The 23,169-nt window shown below is 41.7% G+C and overlaps 1 protein-coding gene across 8 annotated transcripts in view; it reads right to left on the bottom strand.

The window, feature by feature from the left end:
• ST7 (suppression of tumorigenicity 7) overlaps positions 1–23,169 on the bottom strand; it is a 267,772-nt gene that overhangs the window by 12,582 nt on the left and 232,021 nt on the right. For 7 of the 8 annotated variants that reach the window (XM_027539603.1, XM_027539600.1, XM_027539602.1 and 4 more), the window contains 2 exons: positions 11,434–11,584; positions 1,089–1,181 (listed from right to left, as the gene is read on the bottom strand). In XM_027539603.1, the coding sequence (XP_027395404.1) occupies positions 1,089–1,181; positions 11,434–11,584 (244 nt within the window). Of the gene's footprint in view, positions 1–1,088; positions 1,182–11,433; positions 11,585–23,169 lie in introns of those variants that run through there. The other variant, XM_027539609.1, reaches the window with a different exon arrangement.

Raw genomic sequence — 23,169 nt, 5'->3', positions numbered from 1 at the left:
AGAGCTGCCTTCTGCTCCTTCATCCTGAGATGGCAGCTCATTTTGCACCCGGACCCCACCATTTTGGAGATTTACAACTGTCTCAAAAAACATGGCCATTGGACAGTTTATAAGCACCCAGGGCTCCAAGTTCAGCTGGTCTTCTGGGCAAAGCATCTAACTATGTTAGAGCTATGAGATGTGATAGAACTGGGGCTAGTGCAGGGTGGGAGTGGCAGGAGAGAGGACAGGAAAGAGAGAATAGTCAAAATTTGGAGCTTATTATCTGAGGGAGAAAAGTATGTCCTAAGGCAGGGCCACATGAAGGGCCTGGACACGATTCCTTATACACAGTATAATTTGATAATAACTATTTAGCTGGAATTGTCAAAACAATGTTGGATTACAGTAAACCAAATCATACTTTCCACGTGTGGTACGGGTCCTCCGACTGCCAGCTGGTAAGGCCCTCGAGGGTAGGATTTGCCCTCTGCCTGCTGTGGACAGAGCTGAGGCTGCACGTGTGCCCTGCACACATCCCACTGGCTCACTGCATGCCATCCAAGAGATGCTCGCAGGAAATCGTGCCGGTCAACAGCACTGCACCACTGCAGACAGCACGCCCACCTGGCCCATGGGTCCGCCTCTGGTGGCAATGCCAGCATCCTCATGCTGCCCTGCCCTCCCCGCCAGACTCTTTTGCAGCTCCTCTGCTTCTCCTTTAGACTCCAGTGTGTGCAGACTGCCTCTGACCAGCGGGAGAGCCCAGGCCGAGCCCTGCACAGTGGATCGGCCCAGCAAGGGGCATCTGCCTCAAACTAGGGTCTCTGTGCTCAGACCAGCCAGGACATGATGCCTCTTCATCTAAACTTCAGTCACCAGGGGTCTTTCCCTTTGATGAATCTGGAAAGATGTGGAGGAGCAGGAAGCCAAGCCTACACACATAACTCACTTTAATGCTTATGCTATCAAATGAGGACAGGGTTTGGGAGAAGAGTAATAGAAGACAAGGAACATCATAAACATTTATCATTCCCACCTCTTTCTATCCCTGTTGTCGGCACACCACCCTCACCAGCCCAGGAGAGGAATACGGAGGGGAGACTTACATGGAAGCAGCTCACGATCTGCTGTCTCTGTACAGATGGGGTAGGGATAAAACAGATGCCCCTTTTCCAAGGGATAAGGGATCATCCGAAAAGCTGAAAAGGAGAGGCAATATGTTAGAGGCACAATATTTGTCTCATAACATCTCAACTTCACGAAGAGCATTTTGAGCATTTTTATAACAGTGAACATGTCTACAAGTAACTTTCAGAAAGGATGCGACACTTACCCAAATGCTGAGGCATGCGCGAGAGAAATTGTCAGAGATGCATTATGACAAATGACTCACACATTAACCTCACACTATATATCTGGACAAACCTCACAACACTAGGTGGGGATGGGGGTGCAGAGGAGAAGGCAAAGCCATCAATTCCAATGCCCAGGGTTTCCTCAGCTACAAAATACTATGAAAATGTCATGAGCACTAATTCAATATAGCTCAACTGATAGTAATAACACAAACCTGGATTGAAATGCTTCCCCAAGAAGCAACGTGGACTGACTTGTAGGAGCATGTCACAGATGCACAAATATGAAAGGCATTCTAGCATGTCTATTTTAAAAATATGTCTAGGTGGATTAGAATTCCAACCAAGATGGATAAAAACAAGAATCTAAAGTGCATGACTTGGGAGGTATTTCTAAACTTTATGAAACTTTTAAATCTTCAGCATCATGTGGGGGAAAAAATGGACCTGGAGAGATTGAGTATCTGTATTTTGAGGATGTCAGGCCACATAAGCTTTGCTTTTGGGGCATCAGATAACATTAGGTCTCACACTGAATTATGACTTTCCAGTCAGTCCATCTCTTCCCATTTTCACATGCGTTACTCTCCCTGTTACAATGTCAACAGCATGTTAGTCTCACTGTTCCTATGAACAGTACTCGAGGAGGTAATTTTTCTTCCACAGATGTCCGGCAACTACAGCATGCTGTAGATATAAAATATAAAAAAACTAGACCCTACACTGGGAATGTCGAATTACAATCCTTGCCTTCGTGTGTGTCAAAGAGAGACGGTGGCAACACAGCAAACTTTTCAGCCTTAAATGCTGCATTTCAAGGACTCCTAGCTATGTCCTCAGCTGTGTAATTACCGAAGTCTTCTCAAAATGCTGTCAATGTACATATTTGTCTTTTGCATTCTTATTTCAAACAGAAATCAGAAACAAAGAATGTTCTCCCTCACGAGACATGACAAGGTTCCATTGTAACCAGCATCAGTGCACATATGGTATTTATTCTGGTGTCTGAATATTATTTAAAAGTAAAAACATTATGTATGTGATCCCAGCATTTGGAATGCAGTCAATCTGCACCACAGTGCTATCACTCTGAGGTTACAGCGCGTTGCCACGGAGAATATAAATCACTACAAACGTGGGATTAGAGCAGAGCCAGTTTGCTGGCAGTTGGCTGAGGTAAAAATGTTATCAATTTTCCTCTTGTAACAGAAACCTCTTAAACAGAGATTAAAACATTAAAAACACCCCAGACTTTAACTCTTCTTAAAATGAAAGGCTCACCCTAGTTCAATCAGACCTTCTCTTTCATGCAAAACAAGATGACTTTTGCCCGTTACAGCAAGCAAGAGAGGGGTTCCCTGCACAAGCTGTTAACACACAAAGATTACTTGAAGGAACCAGCATTTCTCTCAGTAGAACTAGGCTTTCAAGAGAAGGAAAAAAATTACAAAACCAAAAAAACCAAAAACTCACTTAGTGCTTTATAGGATACACTAAACTCTCTTCTGGGAAGCAGGACATTTAAACTGCAATATGGCAGGATTTTAATACCATTTCCCATAAATGATGGCTGCTATGAAAGCATCCCCAAAATGTAGAAAAACCTATGTGGAAGGTTTTTTTTTTTTAAATGCAGATTTTCATGTGCACTAGGGCTCCTGTAATTAAGAATCTGTCTAGGTTCATATGATATAAATAAACCCTCAGTTTTCAAAGTGGATATAAATTTGAATGCTAAACTTGATTCAAAACTGAAGTCAGTTTGCACTTCAGGGAGTAATTTTTTTAAATGAAATATAGGAGTGCGAGATCTTGAGAGTGTTCAACCATAGAAATCAAATGGTTGGTTGGTGTCTTTTCAATCAAATACCAAATGCTTTTTACTCCAGTATTTGGCATGCATACAAATTTTGTGCATCAAGTTACTCTTTTCCTTCTAATCAGTTCTGGTCTTTCTGGAGAGGGTGAAGACACTGATTATATATGATTCAACAAAGAATATTACACACACTCTTCCTGTACCATCCTCTGCCCCCAAGGCCCGTGATAGTAAGGGTGCTTATGTGCCCTTAAAATTTCTCTTTCTCATGTCAGTTGTCATTTACATCGAGTTCATAAAATAATGTTAAGACTTTTGGCTTCACTAAACAAAAGCAAACACAATTTCTGTTTGCAATTCTATCCTTTATCCACCCTGCTGGCGGGGTCCAGCCAAGTGTGAGATAAGCACTGGAGGTCTAGAAAGAGTGGGCAGGGGCACCACGTGAGCCGCGCCAGGCGCTCCCCCCACCTCCTGGTCCTTTCACTGCAAACACGTATAACTGCTCCACAAAGACCTTGTGGCTTTAGGTGAATGGCCACAACTTTTGCAAGTGCAAGTAGTAACACACTGATTCAGCGGGGCAAGTAAGAATCAAAAGAAAGGTCATTTGAACTGTTTTATGAATTTGATCTACTTCACGAGTGACTAAAAACCTCCTAAAATATTTCTATCCAAAAAAAACAAAAAAAACACATACATTTCAGAAGAAATACATGAAAATGTACATGCATTTGGTTAGAAAAAAAAAAAAACAAAAAAATCTGGACTCTTCAGTGTTAGTACATAGAACCCAGTGGCATTTTTGCATTTCCCTTTTGTGCCATCTCCTCCCCTAACTTGGTTTCTACTGTGCCTTTGTGGGAGAGGCAAAATGAGCCGGGAACTACTTAGTGAACACAGCAGGCCCTCCACGATACCGTGTGAGACATTACACTACTGCCTTCTGGCCTCACCCAGACACATTTTCCAGACAGGTTTCAAGCCTGTATCAGTGTTGTACCCATCAGAGACTTAACCAATTCTGGATAAAGAATCAGGAGAACCAAAGAATGGACACAAGCATGGACACATGGACAAGCTAACTCTTGATTTTCCCACTGAATTCTAATGACCTTTCATCCTATCCACAATACAGGCAAGGATAGAAGGCAATGTTTGGTACTTTGCCTATGTTGAATTCTCAGAGTATCTCAGAGAACTTTATACAGATTGTTTGCAATACTAAGGACTGAGTTTGAATCCCAGCTCTACATGGTCAAAATGTGAGTGTCTTCCTTGTACAGCAGGGACTGTGAGCCAAGCATGCACTGTTTCTGGACTGATGGAGCTGACTGCCCAGGGTGGGAAACAGATGAGACAATAATCATGAAAACAAGTGAGAAAGTTCCTCTGTGATAGCGTATACCTAATGGAGTAGCGGTGGAGGTGACAGCTCACGACGAGCCAAACTGGACCAGGCTGACAACCGTATGACCTCAGGAGGGTCATTATTCTGTGTCCAGCGGGTCATTTTATGTGTCCATAAAAATGAGGACTCCAAGGACCTCGAGAGGCTGTTAAAGGACTATGCGTACAGCAGAGCTCAAAGTGTCCACAAATAGGGCCTGACTGCTCAGTGAAAGTTAGTTTTCTCTTTACTTTCCCTTTCCACCAACCCCAAGCTCCTACTCGCTCTATAAGTCATACTCTAGCTTATAAGTACAAATGCTGCTTATTTGTGAACAGTGAGAAGTACAAATGATAGAATAGAAAATTATCATCACAACACACATTTTACGTTCTATTGACTGTAACATAGGCAATGGCCATAAAGGCTTTCTGTCTTTTGTGAAGCTTTGGGGACAACAACAAAGAAAATTCAAAAGTTAAAACTCTGGATTCTGATCCACATTTTTTCACTATCTAGTTATATGGCCTTGGAAAACTACTTTCCTTTTAGATTACAAGATGTTCTATTCCAATTTCAAAGAAAAATTCTAGAGTTTTGGAGCAGAGTCACTAGCTTGTTAGTGACCTGTAACACTCTAATACTCTGTTCCTGCTTCCTTGATAGCTCTGCTCCTACCCACACTATATGTACACATACATGTGCACATGTATGTGAGTATATGTGCACACACACACACACACACATTGTTTCTCCCAAAGCATTTCAGAGTCTTACTTATCTTGATATCCCCAAAAGAATGCCTATAAATGTTCACTGAATAAAGGAATGAATAAATTAATGCACAGTAGGGAAGAGACAGAATTTTCCCTTTAAAAGCCCCAGTGGATCCAAATTATGGTCAGTTGCTCAAAACTGAATTAGTGAAAGGAGCAAGCTGGTTCTACTGGGTAGTAGATGAGGAAGCATCGTACAGTATCTGGATTCCGGCTACTAGTATAAATTGGCTATGGCCAGGGACTTCAGCTGCCATTGTTTTCTCCCAAATTATAAAATTTAGCCTTGGATCCATGGGCTGAAGGGTGGGAGAATTTCTATTTAGCAGTCTCAAAGGTGCCAGGCTTTTGGAGGAAAGGTTTGATTAGAGGAAATGCCCCAAGGATCACATCTTACAGCCAGTAGCATTTACCATCGGGTTCAAAGAGAATAAATTAGAATCAGAATCTCATCCTTTGCTTCAACAATGGGCCATTTTCTCCTCTCAAAGGAAAGATTTGCCTTAATCCCCCTAAGAAACACCACCTTCAAATCTTATACATTATTTAGTGAATTTTTTGGGGAAAAAAAAATCTTCAAAAAGAAAATAAAGATCAAGTGAGGAGGAAAATGGAAACAAAGAAAAGCTAAGTGATTTACCCCATGGTATTCTAGTTTTCTGATATATGGAACCTGAAAATTAAATCTCCAGTTGCGGTCAGCAGACTACCTCACTTTATAAAATAAATACAGCCAAATCAGAGCCTTGAAAATATGAAGGCAGGAGGGAGATAAGGCCACATCAGAATTTAATACAGGTAAATTAGAAGATGTGCCATTTAAAACAGGGCACCATAAGGCACAATACCATTGTAACTAAAGACACAGTTCAAATGAGTTTCCTCATTCATGTATGTTTTTTATATTCAACATATACTTGCAGTCATGTGTGTACATGTTTGTGAAGATAACCAGAACCTACAGTGCTTAAAATAAATATAATTCAGATAATGTGGCAGTTGTGTAATGAACTTAGGAACATGTTTTTAAATCTTAAATAAATTAAAACATTTCCCCTTTCTTGATTATCTTGACTTTTAGAAACACATTGTGTAATTTCAGTGGTTGGGATAGTGATGAATCAAACATTTTACAAACCTTTGAAATGCTGATGTATTTGTGGTTGAGGATTCAGGTTTTTTTTTCTTCAAACCACCATATGTTTCAAACCCAAACAATCTCTGCCATGCATCAGCTGGACTTTGGGGTTTTATCAAAAATGTGAGTTATTTCACCCTGATTGGTGGGAGACTCACTTAATTCCACAAGATGACTAGTGCTCCAACATAATAAACTCATTAAAAAGCAAATAAAACTATACCTCATCCCTACCCCTAACCAACACTTTTGACGTAAGTAAGGCTTTTAATTCTTTTTCTAAAAGATAAAGTGAATTTTTGAAAGAATACTCACTTTTAACACGGAACCTAGTGAAATTAGGTAGTTACCTTCCTTTCTGAATTCTCTTTCTAGTGAAAAAGAGGAACTGGAAGGGAGTTGGGGAATGGTCTTAAATTTCAGAATGAAGAAAAAAATGATTTAAAGGCGAAAACCTAGACTATGAGACTGGAGATGTCAAAAGGCGCCACCCAGTGGTGAACTGGAGAAAGTGCAGCCTCTGCGCTTAGGCACGGGCAGTCTAGGGGAGCCCCACTGACCTCCGGAGAGGGAAAAGGAGTGGTTCCTGTACTGTAGCAGCCCTCAGAGCAACTGCCCTGAAGCTCACCAACTTGGAATAGGGCGGTGGTATTCAATATCATCAACACTTCACAGTTTTCAAAAAACGGGTATGTTAATATCAGTAAATGGGTAGCTGAGCCAGAATTCTAATCCAAGTCTTTTGATTTAAAATCCAGAGCTTTGATGCCTCCGCTTATCTTAGAATGGACAGAGATCTAGAAGTCTTGTCAAACAATCGCACACAACTGCCTGAAGTTGGAGTGGTAATTCCTTCTCCTAAATTTCAAGACAGATTTATAGCTTTGTATTTTTTAAACAAAGACAAAACTGTTTGTAATGAAAGATTATTTTCTAAATACATTCATATACATATATATACATGTACAAATATACACATAAGTGTTTATGCTTAAAGAAAATATATATGTTATTGTAGCAAGTTTGAAAAATACAAATATGAAGAAAAAAAATCACTTAAAAATCTACTTAAAGGTATATCTATTTCTAACCTCTTTTACCTTTTTTCATACATAGAATGTATTTTTATATTAAATTGGGCTCATTCTATATTTTAAATGTTTAAGTCAATATTTAATAAAAAAATATAATTTTATGTAGAATAATTAGCTTTCAAAACATTAGAAAGGGCATAGGAATACCCCAGCGTTAAGTAAGTAGTGGTATAAATTGAGGGCTTCTAAACAAATGTTTCAGAGATGGCTGCTCCTCTTCTCCTTAATCTATCCAGGTAAGGCCTAAATAGCTGGTATTACAGAAAAGAGCAGTGAAGACACAGTAGGCCTGATTCTAACATCAGTGCCTGCAGGACGTTCAATAGGTTGCTCACCTCAACGAACCTGCTTCTCTCTTGAACATCTAACATGACCACCTTTGTCCTGCCTGACTTAGAACTTTATCAGGAGTCCATGAAATGATGGAAATGCAAATCCTCTGTGAATTACAGTTACACAAACATTCTTCAAGGTTCTTGGGATCCTCTACTAAAGTCCTCAATTGACTACTAACTAAGGTAGCCACCTGGTAAGCACTCTCATGGTTCTCTTTTCTAAACTGAATGGTACAATTCTCTTTTTGAAAACTGAAAAGCTGTGTAATTTCCTGGCTTGGTTCTTAATTATCTATAAGGATTAAATGCAGAGTTTGCCTTTCATATAGGTCCCTGACTGCTCTGCCATAATGTTTAATGTCTAAAAACTCACCATTTCTTTTTATTCTAATAAAGTGTTCCACCCATCTAATTTGAGGTAATTACATCCTCCCCAATGGTACTTCACTGCTTGATGTGGGGATCACTGTGTCACTTCCCATTTCTCAAAATGTCACTGTCCTTCCCAGTGTTTCCAAAGCATCTCCCTATTGTTGTCTGGTAATATGGGTAACTAACTTCCAAACAGAATTTTTTCATTATTTTTTATTTTTACAGTTATGCCATTCCTAACACTGTGTCTTTATCACTTATTGCCCCACCCCTCTTCTGACCTTTTCTATAGGACTATTTTATCAATCAGATCCAATCAATAAGCTTCTATTACTATATTTCCAAGATACCAATCTATAAATTGAAGGTCAAGAAGCAATAGTGAGAACTCGACATGGAACAACAGACTGGTTCCAAATTGAAAAAGGAGTACGTCAAGGCTGTATGTTGTGACCCTGCTTATTTAACTTATATGCAGAGTACATCATCAGAAATGCCAGGCTGGATGAAGCACAAGCTGGAATCAAGATTGTGGGGAGAAATATCAATAACCTCAGATATGCAGATGATACTACCCTTATGGCAGAAAGCAAAGAAGAACTAAGCCTCTTGATGAAAGTGAAAGAGGAGAATGAAAAAGTTGGCTTAAAACTCAACATTCAGAAAACTAAGATCATGGCATCTGGTCCCATCACTTCATGGAAAATTGATGGGGAAAGAATGGAAACAGTGACAGACTTTATTTTGGGGGGCTCCAAAATCACTGCAGATGGTGGCTGCAGCCATGAAATTAAAAGACACTTGCTCCTTGGAAGAAAAGTTATGACCAACCTAGACAGCATATTAAAGAGCAGAGACATTACTTTGTCAACAAAGGTCTGTCTAGTCAAAGCTTTGGTTTTTCCAGTAGTCATGTATGGATGTGAGAGTTGGACTATAAAAAAAGCTGAGCACCAAAGAATTGATGCTTTTGAACTGTGGTGTTGGAGGGGATAGAGTCCCTTGGACTGCAAGGAGATCCAACCAGTCCATCCTAAAGGAGATCAGTCCTGAGTGTTCATTGGAAGGACTGATGTTGAAGCTGAAACTCCAATGCTTTGGCCACCTGATGTGAAGAACTGACTCATTTGAAAAGACCCTGATGCTGGGAAAGATTGAGGCCGGGAGGAGAAGGGGACAACAGAGGATGAGATGGCTGGATGGTATTACCAACTCAAAAGATATGAGTTGGTGATGGACAGGGAGGCCTGGCGTGCTGTAGTCCATGGGGTCGCAAAGAGTCAGACACAACTGAGTGATTGAACTGAACTGAACTGAATCTATACATGTATGTTCTTACTTGGTAAGCCAATTTGTCCATTTAATTTTACCATGACTAATACTAGGAAAGGCCTCTCATGTTCAGTCTTGCTGGGCTTTATCTCTTCCTTTCTTATGTTTAAATAAAAATTCCTTTTGTCTCATCTGTATAGAACACCATAAATGCAACAATAAGCCCAAGCCAGAGAGAAGTGCACACGTGTCCACACACACCCTGAGTCTGCTGTCTCAACACATCCAAATAGCAGGACCAGGACACTTGGAGTAGATTACTACACTTACAGAGTGAGTGTAGAAATATCCACCAAGTCACCACCCCTCAAGGTATAAACAGTAAATGATTTAACTAGACCCGCTACAATTCTCTGAAGAAGTATTTTCCAAACAACTAAACAAAAAAACTTTCAATCAACTAGAGTCCTGTCTCTGTCAAGTTGCTTTTACTCCATCTCATTTGACTGCTCCCCACCCCTTTCCTGTACCAGTTTAGATTCCTGCTGGGTTAGGGAAGGGCAGGAAAAGGGAAGAGTAGACGATTGGCAAAATGAAAATGGAAGGAGCAAAAATAAACAGTGAAAGGGATTAAAAAGACATTTGCTTGTGAGGCTGATCAGAGTAGGGGTGAATTAAGGAAAAATTATCAGAAGACTCTAAAATGTCTTTTCCCCATGAGGCAGGGAAAACCTGTGCTACATGCTATGCTTGTTTTGTTTAAATTTATGATAGCAGTGTCAATATACATGTTGTTCAATAATCCAGAATCTTGAGCCCTTTTCATTCTCCCCAACAGCTCCCCCCACACACTTAGCACTGTTCACAGTGTCCTTGCATATAAAACTGTCGTAGTTCTTCAAGGCTTGGTTCAAATCTCATATGACCTATAAGGTTACCCATGACTGCTCCACCCCATAGGTCTCTCCCATCTGAAAAATCATTGAGCAGCTGCTAATGCTGCTAGTTACTCCTTCCAATTGGATGAGATGCTTCTCTGGGGCTGGGAGCATGTCTCACCCACCATTACAGAGCTGCTCAGATCAATGTATCCCCACATCCATCTAACAGGCATTTATTCTTCAACACACAAGGCTACCCCTGCCACCATACTAGGGTCCAGTTGTCCTGAAGTATAACTGCTGCTCCTTTTTGTTTGGCCAACAGAGGTCTCCTAGAGGATAACTGTGGCTCTTCAGCCAACCCTCCCAGAAAGGCCATCTGGAAGTGGTCATCAAAGCCCAGCAAGGAGCCTGGCTTCATGCCAAAGACTTGCATGATGCCGAGGGGCTGTCTGGGTCTCCAAGGAGGGTTTCCAGAAGTAGAGTGCTCCTCTGATCTCTGGGTTGGGAAGATCCCCTGGAGGAGGGCATGGAAACTCACGCCAGTATTCTTGCCTGGAGAATTCCCATGGACAGAAGAGCCTGGCAGGTTGCAAAAAGTGACATGACTGAGCAACTAAGCATAGCACAACTGCTGGAACAGTCCAGATTCACCCCCTCCGCTGTATAAACTTGTCTTTTTGAGGTGCAGAGGCAGCATCACCACAATAACACCCACTACCACTGGGAAACCAGAGAGCCTGAGTAATTAACCACATCTCTGTGATGTGGTTAGAGAGCAGAGCTGCTGCTGCTGCTAAGTCACTTCAGTCGTGTCCAACTCTGTGCGACCCCATAGACGGCAGCCCGCCAGGCTCCCCTGTACCTGGGATTCTCCAGGCAAGAACACTTGGAGTGGGTTGCCATTGCCTATAGATATGTAAATCTTTATCATTCATCACAAATGCTCAGGGCAAAAACAGCTTTAGCATGTTTTCGTGCTTAAAAAAAAAATGTTTCCAAGAAAGAAAATTACTTACTGCCTTCCCATGTACAATGGAGAAGATTCAAAGCTCCTTCTACCCTCTTCCAGTGCGCCAGATGGAAGAATGCATATGCTATTGCTTCACTGTCCCCTCGCTTCAGGATGTGTTCTGGGGGCAGGATTAAGCTTTTCATTTCTAGTAGGTACTGAAATTTAACAAAAGGCAGGAGACAGATGCATTAATACACAGCAATTTGGAATTCAATATTGAAAATGGAGAGGTTAATTTCCCCAAAGCCGCTGTTCATAAGTGCTTCCTCAAACCTGCAACCTCATTACCACATTTGAGGGCAATTACGGAAACATCCAGCAATCCAAAGTTTGCTGACAGATAATTAGCCTTGTACTAGTTTCCGACAGTGAAGATCAGAGGCTTTCAGGCTAAGACATTCTAATCAAAGAAATATATACATAGAGACTCAAGCAGAAAAAGGAAAATTTAGAAGACACAATCATTTGGTATAATTTTGTAACCAGAAGGAAAATACAAGAAACACACACATGAAAGCTAAGAAGTCATATGCCTAAACCAGCTGCAGTAGAGTAGAGACGAGGACGATGAGCACTGCCCATTAGTTTTTCTATACAGATCTATCAAGGAGAAGGACAGGGTCCTGTGGAAAGGGTCACCTGTAGCTTCTCTGATGCTGGAGAAGGACAGGTGGCAGCTGGGGCACAGGAAGGCCCAGAAGGAGGGAGCAGAACAGACCCCAAAGCATGCTCTTCCTTTGGCTCCTTTCAAACACTTCAGGGGCCTCAAGAGCACAGGGAGAGGATGGATATTCTTCCTGGGGCTCACAGAAGACTAAGTTTCTGTCTGTATTCCTGTGTTTACTACAGAATAGAAAGGGAAGCAAATTCAGGCTGGTATTTTATATTTGCAAAAGCTCACTGGTCTTTGCTGGCTGGCCTTCCCCATGCTCCACTCCTCACCACCTCCCCTTTGGATCTGTCCCCAGCACACAGACACCCACCCAACTGCCAACCACAGTCGCAACAACCCAGGCATCTCCTATCAAAAGGAGATTAGCAGACCACGGAGGGATGCGTTTCATGAAAACAGCACCACCACAGCGAACGGGTGCTATGAGAAGAGACGTCCAACACAACTTTAATGTCAGAAACAACCATCTGGATTCATGTGTTGGAGGAAATTTATAAGAGAGGGTGAAGAGTGGAAGAATCCAAAGACACAGAATGGAGGTTACGAGACACCCATCAGCGTTTCCTTCTCATCTCACTGTGCACACTGGCACGGGGGTGCAGTGGCCTTAAGCTCCCTTGCCTCTAGGTGTGTTCGGTGTCAGGGCACACTGCCCAGCAGGAGCCGGGTGGACACATTCTGGCCTCTGGGTTCAGCAAATGAAACTTCCCTTGCTCTGGGTCTGATATCTGAAGAGAACTCTGAGCCTCAAAGCAGGAAGAGCAGGAAGTGAGAAGGCTCACCCCGAGGGCAGCAGAGAGCAGCCTGCACCTTCACCCTTGTGGAGCGAATGGGTTTGAAGGCCCTCCTCCAGAGAGAGACCTCTTCCCAGGCTGGTCCATGAAAGGTGGTCATTAGTTTGAGGAGAGCTCCTAGGGCATGAGTTCATATGCTTTTTTCAATTCTACATGTTGCTTTCTTCCTTCATCTTGCTTTAAAACACTGCACAACACAAATCCTTTGGGAAAGATAATGATTTTGAATTACCTACTAATCGTAATAGCACTGTATCTATAATGAATATCAATCATAATATAAATATAAAGGTGAATTTTACATTCAGAGATATTTGGCTATCATCTTGTGATTTTACCTTAACAGAAGTTATATCATATGCTGCCACTGCCCATGATGATCTTAGAAGGCCCCAAGAGTCATAACTTATAAAATGCTCTGAGCTGTGTTGATTTTTTCAAAGTTAGAGAAGGAAGACCTTTTGGTCACTCTCGATAATCATCAAGAGAGCAAAAGAAAGGGAAAATTTCTTGCTTAATGAGTGCCCTAGAATAATATTTTGATTTCTGAGTTCCTAATAACCCTGATGCTGGGAGGGATTGGGGACAGGAGGAGAAGGGGACAACAGAGGATGAGATGGCTGGATGGCATCACCGACTCGATGCACATGAATTTGGGTGAACTCAAGGAGTTGGTGGTGGACAGGGAGGCCTGGCATGCTGCGATTCATGGGGCACAAAGAGTCGGACACGACTGAGTAACTGAACTGAACTGAATAATTATTTACAGCCTACCAAACAGTCAACTCTTAAGAAGGATCATGTTATATGACCTTTGAAAAAAACTAAATATGAAAACCACTACCTCATGTACCCCAAGAAAATAGAAACCTCAAGTTCCTAAGGATTGGATGGTAGTTGAAAGAAAAGTGTAACTTATTCTGTTTAATTTCTATGATTAGGAAAGGCTTTCAAAATCATATCATTAAGCATCTGTGAGAGAACCCTTCTCTTGGGCTAAAAAACCTTCAGGAATAGGAGCACCTGAGAAGAAGTGGGCCTGGTAGATACCCACAAGTGGGTAGAAGCCTAAACAAACCAGGAAGGGGTGTGGCAGAAGGAACTTGGGAAAGGAAGGAGGACTTTTAGAAAATTATCTACAAAGGGATACATTAGATCTGTGTTGTCCAACGTGGTATCCTCTATTTAATGTGTATCTATTTATCAATTAAAATTAAATTAAATTAAAAATTCAGTTCCTCAGTTCCCACTAGCCATATTTCAAGTCCTCAAGTGCTGTAAGGAGTTAATAGAACAAGGCAGAGACATTTCCGTGATCACAGAAAGTTCTAGTGGACAGCATTGATTCAAACAATGGAAGTTTCTAATCTTCAAATAATCGAAACCATTTATAACATGAAAAAATTTCACAGATGTGTGTCGAATCTACTGATCAAAAATACACAATAAGGCAAAAAGTTACAATAAATAGTAATAATACAAGAATTCATTTAAAAATATTACTGGCCACCAGGGTGTCTACATAATATCTGGAAAGCAGCAGTGCACATGTGTATGAGACAGCTGGTTTACTCAGCCTGTTGACTGAATGTGGTGCATATGGCTTCAAGGACACTGTCCACAGCCCCAGGATGGGCTGTGAGGTAATGCTCTGTTTCTCCTCTTAGCTCCCTCTGATCTCTGTGTATGTGTACTTTTCACACACCACCTTAGATTAGTTATATGTCTCAGCTCAGGCATAATTTCCCAAAGAACATGAATCTCATTTCCCAAGAAGTCTCTCAAAATGAGCATCCCTGGCCTTATCAGCCTCATGAGACGAAGCAGTGCAGCTCACCAAGAAAACTCAGCTGCCTTCCCATTGCATCTACTTTATGGCATAAACAGGTTTTGTCTATAAAGGAGATTTATACTGCAGCATGGTTTCAAACAAAATGTTGGCTCTAACCAAATAATGAAAGCTAATAACAACAGTGTGTTATGTTTCTGGCCTGGTTTAAAATGGTTGGCAAGATTAGTTCTCAACATGTGCAACATTTAAATTAGAAAGGCATGGAACAACATTTCACATCTTACTTGTCGAGAGAAAAATAAATGGAAGAGGGCAGATCCCTATCCACAACTATGCAGAAATCAATTAGAATAACTGTAGCTTGCAAATCAGAGAACACTCCCTGCCTGTCTGCAGCAGTTCGTTGGCTTCGATTAGCTAAGCCAGCATTCTGCCCTATCTTGCCTGCCATCCTGCCTCTGACTTCCTTCCCAAATTCTCAAATCACATTGCTCTTGAAGCACATGCTTCTAAAGGTTTCGGAAGCAACTTTTCAAAATCTGTTTGTGTCAGAATCTGGTTCCTAAGCTCAAGATAGGAACATAACACATTAGCACAGATGAAGAGGAGCTGAGTGGTGTCTGCTTATGGAGGTCTGTGAGCAGAGGCTGGTTCACCTGTCAGGAAAGGTGTAGGAGGGAGGTGCCCTGTCATAGGCTACCCCAGGTGGCTGCTCAGATCTCTTCTGTTAAGGTCTTAAAATTCTTTAATAATTAGAGTGAACATGATTCCAAAGTTATCCTTCACACAGATATTAATGCCAAATAGTCCATACTCCCTTTTTGGATTTCCAACACCAGTAACAGCAGAAGTCCTATGAAAATAACTGGCAAAAACATGGGATAAAGAAAATGAGAAAGAACAAATTAATTAGACTCCAGTACATTTAGATGAGGAACATGAAGTACATGTTCCTCATCCAAAATCAGGTAGTGGAAGAATATTTATTAGCATGAGGAAATGTTCATGATATATCACTAAATGAAGAAAGAACAAAACAAATGTATCACACAGATTGTGATTTTGGTAATACAAATGTACGTGTAGTAATTAAAAGCATTGGAAGGTCACAGATTGAATGTTAATGGTGGAAAATACTGATCTTATGAAGATTTTTCCACTTTTTCTATGCTTTCCAAGTTTTCTGTAATAAGCATTTTAATATTTTATCTCTCTCTGCATATATATGTATGTGCATGCGTGTGTGTGCGTATGTAAAAACAAAACTATTTTCTAGACTTGCATCAGAAACATAAAAAGCAAATCACACAAACAAGATAACCAGGGAGAGCAATTTTTCATGTCTTCAGTGCTTTGGTGCAACTGGCTCTGAAAGAGGCTTTAAGCTTAGAAATGATGTGTTAAAAACATCAGTAAAGGGCTACTGGGAAGCCATGCTGCATATTCTGAGTTTCAGTGATGTTCACTCCCTGGAGTCAGTAAGACACATTCTGGGATAGAACAGAGATGCCTGAGGGGACCACAGCTTGCTCTGACCATGCTGCAGTGGGGCCTCAGGTGCACAGTCCTTTGCCCCAGTCCCACTGCTCATCTGCTCCCTGCTCCCTTAAACTGCTGCTTGAATCCTGTCTCCACTATTCTGCTAAGAGGCCTCGGACAAGTTATGCAATTCTTTCAAACTCAGTTTGCTTATATGTTAAAACAGAATAATAAAAACACCCTCTTGCTGCTTTAACTTCTGTATACTACATAGGATAATAGTTGTAAAGCATTCACACAGTTCCTGGCACATGAGTATTCACTAAATAGAAGCTATTTCTTGCTAACCAACAAACAAATGAAGTATTTAAATTACTGTGGAGGGAAGTTGTGTTTCCTGTGGATATATGTCCCACAGATGATTGAATCTGTTTCTCGGTAAAACACTTCAGCAATTTTATAGTAGTAGCAGTTCAGCTAAAGAGAACTGGCTGCCAGGGGTCATCAACTGACCAGTATGAACACAAGCACAAAGCAAAGCTGAAATGCCAAATTCAGCCTGGTGAGCTGTAGTACCACCCACGGGTCCTCTTCTCAAGCTCACTGCTTCTTGCTGGTTCACTTACCTATTCATCAGCTGCTGCTGCTGCTGCTAAGTCACTTCAGTCGTGCCCGACTCTGTGTGACCCCATAGACGGCAGCCCACCAGGCTTCCCCGTCCCTGGGATTCTCCAGGCAAGAACACTGGAGTGGGTTGCCATTTCCTTCTCCAAAGCATGAAAGGGAAAAGTGAAAGTGAAGTCGCTCAGTTGTGTCCAACTCTTAGCAACCCCATGGATTGCAGCCTACCAGCCTCCTCCATCCATGGGATTTTCCAGGCAAGAGTACTGGAGTAGGGTGCCACTGCCTTCTCCGATTCATCAGCTACTTTGCTTCGTTCCTAAAATACAGCATGTCCACCATATATCCCAAGAAAAATTATGGGAGTGCTGTCCCCCAAGGGCACAGATATAGCAGTGGCCACATGTTACGCATACATGCCCAGTCATATCTCACTCTTTGCAACCCTATGGACTGTAGCCCACCAGGCTCCTCTGTCCATGGGATTCTCCAGACCAGGAATACTGGAGTGGGTTGCCATTTCCTCCTCCAGGGGATCTTCCTGACCCAGGGAGGGAACCTGGATCTCCTGCAGCTCTTGCACTGGCAAGCAGGCTCTGTGCCACCCTGGAAGCCCATAGAAGTGGCCACAGTGTTCTCCAATGACACATGTGGGAGGACCCATAGCTTACCCCAGGGGCACAGATATGGGCACATCCACAAGTCACCTCAAGTGCATGGACATGATCAGCTCAGGTCCCTACCTTGGTGACCTTTAATCTTTGTAGGAGTGTGAGTGTGAGAGAGAGTATGTGTGTGTGTGTGTGTGAGAACATGCATGTGTGCACACGTGTACAGACAAAGAAACAATAAAATTCAACATGATGACTATCTTAGTAAGAGGCATATACTTAGTACTAAGGAAGCAAATGAGGAACATTGTCTCTGGGACAGCTTCACAGAAAGAGGAAAATATGAGTCAGTCTTACTAAATACACAAGAGTTTAACTGTAAAGATGAGGGGAGGTGGAAGCCACTGTAAGGCTGGGCCAAAGCATCACAGGGCATAATGGGTTTGCAGTCTTGAAGGGCTTGAGTACTAACCTGACGGGAATGGCCAACTCTGATGAAGCACTAACACATGTCAAGCATACTTATCTCAGGTACTCCTTACAACTGTCTGAGGGAGCTGATATTATTATTCCTATTTTACAGATGAAAAAAAACTGGACACTTTGGGAAGTTAAATAGCTTGCCCAGGGTTGCACGATTTGTGTGTGATGGAACCTACCCTGGAACTCAGGTTTCATGCTGCTCTCCAGGGGGTGAAGCAGGAAACGTGCATGTAAAAGGCCTTGCATGATTTGCTCCAGAGTACAACCTTTCCCCTGAGTTATTCTGTGGTTTCAAACTGTGAGACCCTGAAAATTCTGTTTTGAAGAGAAAAAGAAACGTAACACAGAATGTGAAGTTGATGTAAAACAAAGCTGTGGGGGATCTTAACGGAAGCACCCAAGAAGGACTGAAGAGTCTAATAGCTCCTAGGCAGAGTCTGAAAACCCCTGCAGTAGGCACTGGGAAGAGAGTTGGTACAGTTTGTACCAAAGTTTCTCCATAAAGAAATGGGCAAATCATGTGTAGCAGCACCAGATAGGGAAAGACTAAGGTTAGAAAGTCTTAAAAAGCTCCTGTCCAAGTGAGGGCCGATGAGACTGAAGAGGGGGACTTCCCCTGGACTTGCCACCTGGCTGAGTCTGAGGATGAGAGAAGGACTCAAGGTGATTGAGATATTTCTAGTTTAGGAAACTACCATAATGGGAGATCATCAGCTAAGATCAAGACACCAGAGGAGGAAGAGGCTTAGTGGTGGGAAATAACAAAAACAGCTGAAGTGCCTACAAAACACCTCTGGAGTGGTGGCCTGAAGGGAGGAGTGAAGGCATGCTGGTCTGGATGTGTGAGGAGCAGAGAGGCAGAAGAAGCAGGAGTACACGAGGTCTCCCAGGAGGGCTTCCAGAAGGAAAGGAGAGAACTGAGGACCAACCTGAGGGAGGGCAGGGAGGAAGTGGTGCAGGAGGAGAGCCCGGAGAGACAGCAGTGGCACAGGGAGAAGGTGGCACAGAGCCAAGAGGCCCTCGATATAGAACGTGGTCAGTGGGACCAGAGGCTGAGGAAACATCACATAGGATGAGCTGGGGGAAGAGGGGGTTCTGAGTGGGAGTATCCTCTGTGGAAGCAGCTACACTGCTTTTTGTTAGAGAGACCTCTTAGAAACTTTCTGTTTTTGAGAAATGTGGCTAAAAACTGGTTTGTGTTCATTTTTCCCTGGGTCCTATTTCCACAATACATTCTCCTTTCTCTAATCCAAAAAAGCTTTGGAACAAAATATGACTCAAGTCAAAGAAACTTATATTGAAATAATAATATTTCTGAAATGCACCATCGACATACAATATCATAGACAATCTGCCAGGGCATTCTAAGTTTCTGCTTCCATGCTTCAAGCACTTTTAAATGCTAAAACCCACGACACATTTTGTTTCCTAAATTTGATTAAAAAGCAATTTTATACTCTGTCAATCAGCTTTACTAAGATATAAAGGGAGGATTACATTAGTGTTTGCAAGAAACAGAATTTCCATCACTATAACAAAGTCCCGTGGATACACCATTAGCATATACATTTACCAGGATGCTTTTCCCCACAAACCTCTAGAAATCCCCATGAAATTTTAGATTAACACGAGACGAACTTTCCTTTTAAAAAAAATGCAAAATTTTTAATGGGAATGCATTTCTGTCATAACATTCTTCATTCTTCCCTCTACATTTTCTTATGCCTTTCCTTCCATGCTCCTTTTATCATTTAAAAACTAGATCCTCACCTCAAAGTTCTGTGGCAGGCGCCCAGGCTGCCCTGTTGCTGACTGAGGGTCAGGAGTGTGGCGAGCCCCTTTCTGCCAGCACCCTCAGGATGCCTATGCACCCCCTGCAGGCCCCTGGAGGGGCCCAGGAAGACAAGCCTGAGATTTAGCAGCACTGGGATTTGGGGCAAGATGAAGAGGAAAGTTTTCCCCCTTCGGTCCTGGTGATTTTTCTTGATTTTTCTCCCTCAACAGCTCCACCCACAGCACCCAAGTACTCCAACCACCCAGGGCTCAGAATGGGTGTGGGGCCTTCTGTTCTATGGGTGGGACCTCATGAGTTTGGGACTATCCTGTGGTGATGGGGATGACTCCCAGGCTTCTGTTATTTTTTAAACTGTATGAAGAGGTGCCTTGGGGTTGCAGGGCTACCAGCCTTCTCATCCCAGTTTCAATCAGAGTGATTCTACTTTTAATTACTTTGTTCACTGAGGTTTCATGTAAGACTGCAATAGGAGGGAAAAAACTGTTTATTGCTTTAAAAATAATACATCATTATTAATTAGTTTGTTGGTGTTTGGTTTGGGTTTTTTTTTGGTGGTGGCAAGTAGGAATGACTGTGCTAGAATAGGGGTACGAGGCAGAGGTCGGAAATGGGTAACTCTTAATCAGTCACAAGTGAAGGACTTAGCCAGCAGTTACAAACTAGAAATTCATGAAGACAACAGCTGCAGCCGGAACATGCTAGAGCCTCTTCCAAGTCTGGAGGCTGAGGAGAATCTGTGGGCACTCCAGGTCAGGGCACTGTAGAGCCACTGTTACTCTCTCTGGCTATACTTCTTCAGACTATGGCAGTCTAAGAAGTATCATTAAAGTACGTTTCTAAACAGCCTGTACTTGGCCAGCGCGCAAGTGCAGAAACAGCTGAGGGTACGAGGGAAGAGGCGACGAAAGGGCCAGCACGTACCGCACACCTACTATCTTCCGAACAAGCTATGCAGTGTAATTCCACTTACTTTTCATCAACCTTATGAAGCCTTTATTCTTATCCCCATTTTATCAAAACAAGAAACCTGGCAGGGAGCTAATTAACTCTTTCTTCCCATACTTCCCTCTGGTCTTGTGGACAGGAAGTGGGAGTTCTTGTTTCAAATACTTTTGAACTTCTCCAATAATACTTGATGAGTCTGCCTACTTATGTTCATACCCCTTGCATCATCATTGTAATTAACATTTTCCCAGTAATAACAGGAACTCTACATACTGGGCCTGACAATTCAGACAAGAATAAACACAAATAGCTGATGATGTTCCACATTACTAGCAGTGGCAAAGAAATACAAAGTAAAAGAACAGAATTACATCTGTCTGTACTTAATAAAAATCATCATTTCTATTTTCCTTCTTTTTTTTTTTTTTTTTTTGGTTTTAGACAAACTGCTCCATGTTGGTGAGAGTGTGATAAAAGGGAAAAGTAAGAGTCACCAGCTGATGCGAGTGTAAACTGCTATAATTTTTTTGGTAAGCAATTCAGCAATAAATATTAAGAACCCTAAATGCTTCTATATGTTATTCAGTCATTCTTATTATGTAAATTTATCCTAAGATAAATTTAATAATCTTTAAAGACCAAAAAAATCTTTATGCCCAAAGACATTCACTAGTTGAGATGACCTCAAACTGATGCCTACAATTAGAGAACACAAAAAAACAAATCATTCTCTTCAACAAATGGTGCTGGAAAACCTGGATATCCACATGCTAAAGAATAAAATTGCACCTGTATTTTACACCATAGGCAAAAATCAACTCAAAATGCATTAAGACTTAAACACACAGGAAACACTTCCTAACACTGGGTCTTGGCAATGATGGCTTGGAATGATACCAAAAGCACTGGCAACAAAAGCAAAGTAGACAAGTGGGACTGCATTAAAATGAAAAGCTCTTGCATAGTCAAGGAAACAACAGAAGAGGCAGCCTATGAAAAGGGAGAAAATATTTGTAAACCATATCTGAAAAGAAGTTAATATCCAAATAAATAATGGAACCCCAACTCAGTGAAAATGACCTGATTTAAGAGTCAGCAAAGGACTTGAATAGCCATTTCTTCAAAGAAGACATACAATGATCAACGGGTACATGAAAAGGTAACATCACAGACCATCAGGAAAATGCAAATCAAAACCGCAATTAGATACTACCTCACACGTATTAGATTGGCCACTATCAAAAAATTGAATATGACAAGTGTTAGCACGGAAGTGAAGAAACTAGAATTCCTGTGCACAGTTCGGGGGCGGGATGTAAAACGGGACAGGCAATATGAAGACCCCTCAAAAAATAAAAAATATGATCCAAAAATCACACTTCTGGGGATTCATCTGAAAGAACTGAAAACAGAATTGAAGAGATATTTGCACTCCCATGTTCACTGCAGCATTATTCACAACAGTAATGAAGTGGAAACAATCTAATTTTCCATCAATGAATGCATAAAGAAAGAAAATGTGGTGTATACATATAAACACCATATTGGAATATTGTTCAGTCTTAAAAAGGCAGGAAATTCTGCTTTGTGCAACAAAATGGATGAACTTGGAGGACGTCATGCAAAGTGAGATAAACTAGTCACAGAAGGACAAATAATACATGATTCCACCTGTATGAGGTAGCTAAAGTAGTAAAATGCATAGAAGCAGAAAGTAGAATGATTGTTACCAGGACCTGGGGGGAAAGAGAAATGCTGAGTTGCTGTTCAGTTGGCATATAGTTTCAGTCAGGAAGAAGAAGATTCTAGAGATCTGCAGTACTACAATGGGCTTATAGTTAACAACACTATGCTTACACTTTAAAATGTGTTAAGAGGGTAAATTTTATGTTATATACTTTTTATAATGAAAAAGGAAGTAAATCATCCAGAAAATATTTTTAAATTTTTGAAAGCACATGGCTAAAGACTTGGACTTTACTGTGAAGCTAGAGGATAACAATTTTAAGGTCAAAGAACTCTGAAAATCTGATGATCCTCCCCAAGAAGGAGTAAACATACCCCAATTCCCAACCATAAGATTATATTAAAGACTATTTTCTTCCTGCCTTTTTTCTATGCATTTTTTTTAATACTTAGGAATCACAATCACACAGCATATTCATATTTTTGAAAATTAACATGGACTGTTCAGTTGGAGTATATGGTTGGGAATTAGGGATATATTTACTCCTTCAGTGACTTTCCTGGTGGCTCAGATGGTAAAGCATCTGCCTACAATGCGGGAGACCCAGGTTCAATCCCTGGGTTGGAAAGATCTCCTGGAGAAGGGAATGGCAACCCACTCCAGTATTCTTGCCGACCCCCCCCGCCAAAAAGCGGCTCAAAGAAATATTTTTGGCTTCCCTGGTGGCTTAGAGGGTAAAGCGTCCGCCTGCCATGTGGGAGACCCGGGTTCAATCCCTGAGTTGGGAAGATCCCCTGGAGAAGGAAATGGCAACCCACTCCAGTACTCTTGCCTGGAAAATCCCATGGACGGAGGAGCCT

Source organism: Bos indicus x Bos taurus, chromosome 4 (genome assembly GCF_003369695.1).
Source record: "Bos indicus x Bos taurus breed Angus x Brahman F1 hybrid chromosome 4, Bos_hybrid_MaternalHap_v2.0, whole genome shotgun sequence".
In the NCBI taxonomy this organism is placed as follows: Eukaryota; Metazoa; Chordata; class Mammalia; order Artiodactyla; family Bovidae; genus Bos; species Bos indicus x Bos taurus.
Note: the sequence above shows the minus strand (reverse complement) of the source record. Positions and strands in the feature narration are given on the sequence as shown.